Source organism: Formica exsecta, unplaced genomic scaffold (assembly GCF_003651465.1).
Source record: "Formica exsecta isolate Colony F162 unplaced genomic scaffold, ASM365146v1 scaffold62, whole genome shotgun sequence".
Lineage (NCBI taxonomy): Eukaryota > Metazoa > Arthropoda > Insecta > Hymenoptera > Formicidae > Formica > Formica exsecta.
The window spans coordinates 1337982-1346123 of NW_021853381.1; the positions used below are offsets into that span (position 1 = coordinate 1337982).

General features: G+C 36.9%; 1 protein-coding gene across 1 annotated transcript in view; it reads left to right on the forward strand.

Moving 5' to 3' along the window:
• LOC115242743 (SET and MYND domain-containing protein 4-like) overlaps positions 1-8142 on the forward strand; it is a 39572-nt gene that overhangs the window by 26402 nt on the left and 5028 nt on the right. Inside the window, exon 4 of the mRNA XM_029819266.1 lies at positions 7303-7513. Within this exon, the coding sequence (XP_029675126.1) occupies positions 7303-7513 (211 nt within the window). The remainder of the gene's footprint in view (positions 1-7302; positions 7514-8142) is intronic.

An 8142-nucleotide genomic window follows, 5' to 3' on the forward strand; every position in this document is an offset into this window, starting at 1 on the left:
TCGAGGGTGAAAAGGGGGGGGGGCGAGAGAGAGAGAGAGAGGGGACGACAGGCCGTCGAACAATCCCGTGCATCTGTGAGCGTGCGCGCAGCACCCGACGGATATACCTGTACGAGAAAATGATATTACCTCGCGCACGCGAGATATCGTATCATTTCAGATCGAAGGATGATGTCTCCCGATCTGTTTTCCTCCTTTGCTCCATCCGAGAAATGCCCCGGATCCACCGTCATTAGGGAATCTCGTCGCCGAGAGAAATGATGTGACATCGCTACCAGATTTGTACAAGAATCGTACAAAATCAAGTTCTTTCGATCTAAAATAAATTAAGAAAAAAAAACGATCTTTTTTTTTTATAGAATTTTTTTTTTTCGGTAGACCTAATATAATAGAAAAATATTATATAATATATTCCCCATCGTGTTTTACAATTTTAGCATTATTGAAGATTCCCTTACCCGTGCAACTAATTTTAAACGAACCATTGTGTACAAAGGGAGGAAGGAGGGGAGCATATCTACATCAAATAACTCTGATCTAGATTTCCTCTCGAATCGCTAGATGCTGATTTACGATTTGCATGACGTATCCAAAGGCATCACGAAACATGCTCGCTGTTATTTCACGAACGTTTCATGATGCGAGAGATACGATTATCGAACTCCGGATATAAAAGCACTCCGGGTTGAACAGCGAGTTTAATTAGATTTTTATTCGGCCGCTTTATCGCAGGGTAATAAAATAACTGCGCACGAATATTTAGTGATGGTACTACGTATTTAGCATCGGGAAAGCGCGGGGCCCAGCCGGATTTATTTACACGGAACGGCCGTATCGCGGGGCTGGCAATTAGCGATCAATCGATCGGAATTTAAAAAAAAATATGAAATTTTGATCTCCGGCCGATAACCATGATTAATGGCGAGTAACGCCGATCATCGGCCGTACAGAGAGAAAAAGAGAGAGAGAGAGAGAGAGAGAATGCGGATGGGTTTGTGCTAGCCAGCAGGATTGATTGCACGCGCTTTCCGTTGCATATTTTATTCGTATAAATGCCGTTTATATGCGTCACCGCGAGGGACTTTAAAAGCGTTAATAGGCAAAAAAAAGCAACTATTTTTTCAGCTTTATTTTACAACAATGGTGGTGAAACTGCCAGCCGCGCTTTTCATCGCGATGCTCTCTTTCTTTCTCTCTCCCTCTTTCTCTCTCCCTCTTTCTTAGGTGAACGAAATAGCAGCTTGACTCGCGGAGATGAGATGCCTGGAATTTCTCCGGCAGTGGCGAAAGTTTGTTTGCTCCGTGAACTAAGAATTAAATTAAAAGACGCGTTGCGGCATCGCAGCCTCTTCCGGCCGTCTGGTTGCGTCGCGGCGATACATTACTCCCATACCGTTCCTTTAATACTCATCAGAGATTGAATTCATTTATCTCCCCTAAACTTTTTAGAAAATCTTCTCGCGATTCGCCGTGCCGCTTAATGCTAAGCGGCGAGAATAAATTGAAAATCTTTTCGGACAGAGAAAAGTTTTCTTCCCTCCCGGAACGGTAACTTTGCGTGCATCAACTTCGATAATTAGCTTTATATTAATTTAATAAATTTCCTCCTTGTTACGTCCGTGTTTCTTATTCGCTACATGCGTGCGATGTACATATACATACATATATATATACAGAGTGTTCCAGGTCAATGAAACTTCAGGGTCTTATCGGAAATTGAATTTGGAACAAAATAGTTCCTATAAACATAGGTCCGGAAACGCTTCGTTAAAAATTTATAGCTAATAAACTCTCTGTAAGTAATTAATTAGGATCAAAATTTAATAAGAACATTTTTATGTTTGCATTTGCTATGTTTGCACTACAAATGCAGTGTTTACACAAATATCATCGAAAGGTGGTCTTTTCAAGTTTCTGCTTTTTTTGTTGTTTTGAGCTTATTTTCTTTTGAACGTTTTATCAGAATTAAATGAAATTGGTGTAATTTAGTATGTTATTTAATTACCCATCAGATTTCTTTTGTTACTTTTTTTTAATGAATAAAGGGTTTTGAAGTTATTTTCAAAAATCATAAAAAAAAACGTGATTTTTCGAAGTTTATTAATTATACCTTTTTAAGGAAGCGTTTCCAGACTTATATTTATAGGAACTTTTTTGTTCCAAATTCGATTTTCTATAAAACTCTGAAGTTTCATTGACCTGACCTGGAATACCTTGTATATACATTTGCATCCTCAATTTTAATGGCAGACTGCTTGATGAAATTGGCATCGACTTTTCTTTCGATGAGAGAGAATTTCAAAGACGGCCTCACAATCAGAAAGAATCTTTCGATATTTAAAATTCAATATCTCTAATTAAATCTTGCGAGCAAAGATTCTTAAACCGGATTTGGATTAAAATTTAAAGCGCAATTATTCGTATTTTAAATAATTGTAAAAAATGATAATTTATATCGTGAAACGGGCATAAATCGTTCTGATAACGCGAGGCATTATTTTGTGCTTGTATAAAGACTGAATGCGAGCCTCGGCTACGCCTCGGCTAATTGATCGTTGAGAGCATCCCCTAACTGGAAGCAACCCCGGACCGTTTCGCCCGTTTCAGATAGAGACAAGCGCTTCTTTGTTTTCGAACGTGGAATTCCAGCACCGCAAAGCGCCCCTCGAGGGCTTCACGGGTTTAAACCGGAAAACGCGCGATTCGAGGATTGCCGCTGCAGGTGGGCGGCCGTTCGTAAAGCTAAACTTCATTTACTTCAACACCCGCCCGCAGAGCCTGCAACCACTCACGAGACGGCTCAATCAAATTAGAAGAGCGTTCAAAGTATCAGGCATCCGCTCTCCCTCGGAATAGATTCGATTTCTCGAGACCGATTGCGAGCGTAATGGGACTTATAATTATCGATTTGAGTCGTAAATAACTTTCGAGGGCGATAATATATTTTTTCTGAACGCACATAAATGACTCGGTCACGTTAATAATTTATACTTTCCGTCAATAAATAAGTATCTCTTTTTTCTCAGATCAGAAAATGACTGTGAAAATGACCATCAGTCACGTTGATGAAACAAATAAGTATTCGTTATTTATAACTCAATCTCACCACAGTTTATCACAGCGCTGCTACTTCCAATTAATTCTCAGCCCATAATATTTTCATCATAACTTTGGATAACTTTGGTCTAACGAACATTAATTTTTCCAAGTAATTGCCTAAAACGGAAAAGCAATTGAAAATTATGATTTTTAATCTGAAATTTTTCTAAAAGCATGTACATAATAAGCAGAAATGTAAAGTCGAAAAAAGGATGGAATTATTTATTAAACTGTTTTGAATACAGAACGTATTTTGGGACATTAATTGAATAGCAAACTCACGAAGTGATGAATAAACTGAAATGATTAGTCAGGCAATCTATTAATATAAGAATAATGAAAGAGTAATGATTATTGAGGTTTTCTGAAGTTGTAGTCTCACGTCAGAGACTTACTAGGGGTCACATACAAGTCAATATAAATTCATGTTATCGTATAAATCGTGAATATTTTCATCATTCATCGCGCACCCGCGCGTTCTTTCTAATAATCGGCTCGCCGGATCGTAAATTAGTAAATGGATCCTGCAATTTTAACGCACACTCTCCGTGCATGTCCACAGGCATTATTTCCTCCGCATTTTTTTTTTTTTTTTTTTTTTTTTTTTTTTTTTTTTTTTTTTTTTTTTTTTTTTTTCCGTGCATGTCCACAGGCATTATTTCCTCCGCATTTTTTTTTGACCGACGACGGACGCGACGTTTCGTTAACTATACAAACGTGGAAAATTCGAAGCCGCGAGGAGGAAATTTTGCGCGAATGCGACTCGTGCTTGCCGGTGATTATTTCGCGACAATGACAAACTGGAATATTCACGAACGTGGCAAATGATAAATAAAAAAAGGAACTAAGCTTAATTTTTTAGGCACATGCTCGTGGAAACATATCGTCATTTTATGGTGAATAAAATGTAAGAGAGAGATTGCTTATATATATATTTAAAATTAATGTCAAACAAGATGGACATAAATTATAATTACAATATTACATTATGCAAATTTATTATTAATTATTAGAATATCAATATAAAATAAAAATGTTGTAAATTAAAAATAATTGATTTTTATTTGCTTTTATTGAATGAATACTTTTATAAAGAAGGTTTATTAATTTTTTAATTTAATTTACATTTTTCTACGCTGATGTGATAAAAAGTAAAAATTAAAATGCGAGCGAAGCTGGAACTTCGCACGGTATCGCCGCTCCAAATGGACCGTGATTAGTCGGTTCGTCGTGTGTGCACACATCCCCTTCGGGGACCGCAGCAATTTCTTCCATTCATTAGAGCCACCCCATAGTGGGCAACGTGCCACATATGCGAGCGAACAAGCAACGCGGCCGAGATAACCGGAAATGGCGTTTGGGAATCGCGTGGAATTGCGGCTTGTTTACACATTCTCGTTAACCCCGGAAGCTCGTGCGGAATTCTTAAATTGCAGCAAAATTCTGCGCCACGTATATAAAATCGGATTAATAGAAAAAAAAAAGTATAGAAAATCAGATTACGTAAGACGAAGACGAGTTCCCTTCATTAAGATACGAAGATACGTTGAGCAACGACGGAATTTTGATTTATCATGATTGAATCTGTTCCCTCGACCCTTGCAGGATCCTTGTAATCTTGTGAGTAATGTGATTCAATTATTATTCTTAATGATTAAAAAATATGTTTTGTAACAATTTAATATAAATCAAATGTTATTTATGTATAATATTTAAAAAAATTTTCTTATTAAAACGATAATTAAAAATTAGAAATATTAAAGACAAAAACTATAGAAATTATTGAAGAGAAGAAATATAAAAAGTAATAAGAAATATAAAAAGTTTGAAATATTCTACATAGTTAAAAATTTGTGTTAAATTTTCAACATATATTGCATGTGTCCCTAACGGCCTACATAAATGTTTGTATTAATTTAATATGGATAAATCGTGACACTAATACTAAATTAATATTTCAACACAATAAGAATTCAAACTTCATATTAATTCGAAATAAATTTTGTGTAAAATCAACATATATATTTTTAATGATAAAATTGACTTAGAAAAAAAAATCATTGACAGTCTGTAGTCAATCTCACTCCTATTTTAGAATAAAATCAACATTTTTTTCTATAAGTTTTAACAGATAAATTCTGTCATTAATAATACGGAACATATCTATTGTGTAAAATTAAAAATATGTGCATATTGTGTTATTTTTACACTCTTTTCAGTTGTTTTATAATAATTCATGATTTGAGTTCAATTAAACACAACAGCAATATGTTAAATTAATTAACACAAAAATTTTAATCGGCGTATTTTTCAAGAAAACATAAATTGTCCAACTGTGTATAATTTCTTTTCAATTTAATTTTATTCAAATCAATATGACATTTCTCAAGTCGAGCGAACCAGTTCCTCGTTCATCGAAAACGTAAGAATCTTGGCTTTTCGATTTCGTGCGATTTTTCCCGCAATGATATCGGTGATAACAGATATCGGTCACGATTTCGATCGCGGGACTAAGGCAGTGGCAAGGCCGCCGCGCAGTCGCGCGATTCTCCTTCCTTCGCTCTGTCACTCTCTCTCTTTCTCTCTTTGTCATTCTCCTTCCTTATCGCACACGTGTCTCGCCGCGATAAACTGCCGCGTCAGGCAGCGGCGCATCGTACTACGTCGCGTAGTAGGCCGTAGTACGCGACCTTCCCCCTCTCCCGCCATTCATTCATGAATGACGAAGCGCGGCGCAACTTTTCGCGCCGCTACAATCTGCCGGGAAATCGACGTAGAGGGACAAAGAGCGGCCTCGTCGCTCTTGCGCGCGTTCGCGCCTATCTCTCTGCCCTCAAAATAACGCGTATACGTACGCGCGTAGCGTATAAAGGGAACAATGTAGCGTGTACGAGACACGCCGGAATTGCTAGATAAGTTTCTTCGAAGCGCTCGGAAGAGAGAGAGAGAGAGAGAGAGAGAAACAGGCGCGCAAACTCAAGAACAGTTATTCTCCTCTCGTATCGACAACCGCAGCAAAAAATAGAAAATAATCGAGCTGTCTCCTCCCTTTTGCACATTTTCAGATACTATTCGCCGGGTACCGCAGCGTATTCGACAAAGTTAAATATTGTGCAATATATTATATATAAACTAGCACATGTATAGGGGATGGGTTGGTTGTAACATTTTTTAAAGAGAATTATTTCCTGTATTTTGTGTATTAAGATTTTATTTACTTTATTAGGTTATTAAAGTATTATATTCTGGTTTCGAAATTGTAATATTTCATTTATATATAATGTTTATCATTATTACTCTTATATTTATTGATAATTTTTACAATTATATAGTAACTAGTCAGTCACTAATCCGTCTCAAATTTAGGAACGGTAATATAACGTTAATAGCAAAAATAAGAATTAAAAAAGAAAACAAAAATAAACATTCCTTTCTCAACAATTTGAGATCAACACAAATTTTTATTTTTAATTTTGGAATTTAATAGGATACTTATTTTCCTTTATCTCAAATATGATCACATTCCGATGATTTAACGTATATAATTATTAGATATATAATATAATTATTTACGTATATATATATTACTTTTTATTCCGACTCCCAAAAATTCAACATTCAAAATAAAATAAAAAAATATTGTGTGAACGAATTGCTTAAAATCATGATATTTATACAAAAAATGCATATTAACTTTCTCATATAACATAAACTATTTGTTACAGCAATTTTATTAACAGTTCAAGATAAAAAAAAATTAAAATTTATTAACTACAATTTTTGACCAACAATAAATGACAAATATACATAGTTCGAGTCGAGACGATTTTATCTTTTCCTAAGAAGCTATCCTACTTCGTTTGGAACGCACACATTGATTTGGGCGTGTTCCTATCAACCCCCGTTACTGCCAGCCCCAGTCTCCCCTACTTATTACTGCAAAAATTCTCGCCTTTCTCCTACGATCGCCTTGTTTCGCAAACGGTCTCATATCTGTTAAAGTCTATTTCTAAAGTATCATACGCCCCATATACCCGTATGCTGTAATACAGTTCGAACACTACATACACACAACCGTCGAGGGATCTCCGCCCCGTATGATCGTCTGAAAGAGATACCTGACATTCTATTAAACTCGTTGAGGCGTGGGAAACTCACCCTAAGAAAACACACTGTACTGTATGCATGCCCCCCTCTTCGCAGACGGTGCTGGCACGCCGTTAAACGGCGCCGTTAATTCCGAGGCCCGCTGGTCGTCCGACGCCGTGGAGATCCGTGAGACCTCGGTAGCGGGTAAACACGCCGTCGCAGCCACGGAGATACATCCGGGCGATACTCTGATAGTCGAGCCACCGCTGGCGGGCTGCCTCCTACCCGAGTTCTACGGCACCCATTGTCAGCATTGTTACGCGAGGTGAGGAGAAAATTGCCGCCTCCGGTCTCTCCCGAATTTAATGGGCATGATCCTTAGACGGCGGCGGCACCCGCCGTAATCCTCCGTGTGTTAGCTTCCGCTCTGTCTACAGCACCCGGCCCGTGGTTAAGCCCCAGCCGTCACGTTATTCGCGGCTTTTTACGGATAAACTCTCTCGCTGGCGAGAAAGAGAAAATGGATTTCATTAACCCAAGCTAGGGGCGACTAGTGTGCGGACGGAAACTCCCGTTATTATGGGAACCTGTAAACCGCATGCTAACCAGGCTACAAAAAATCTCGAAACAGCATGAATGTTTAAAGATATTTATTATAAAAGATATAAAAGAAGCCGCTTGATTTTCCAGAGACGTCATTTTAGATATTCTTTTAAATATCTTGGTATTTTAATTCCTCTTTTTAGAACATGCATTTTAGATTCACTTTTTGCTAGGGTTGCACAAGATATCAAGACAATAGAAAAAACTAAGATTGTCAAGATTATTGGTTTTTAAAAAAAGATAAAATATGTGTGTGTGTGTGTAAATTAGATGAAAAAAATCGCTGTATTATACAAACTTAAAAAAATTTAGTTAATAAATAAATAAATAATTTATTTAATAAATAAATAA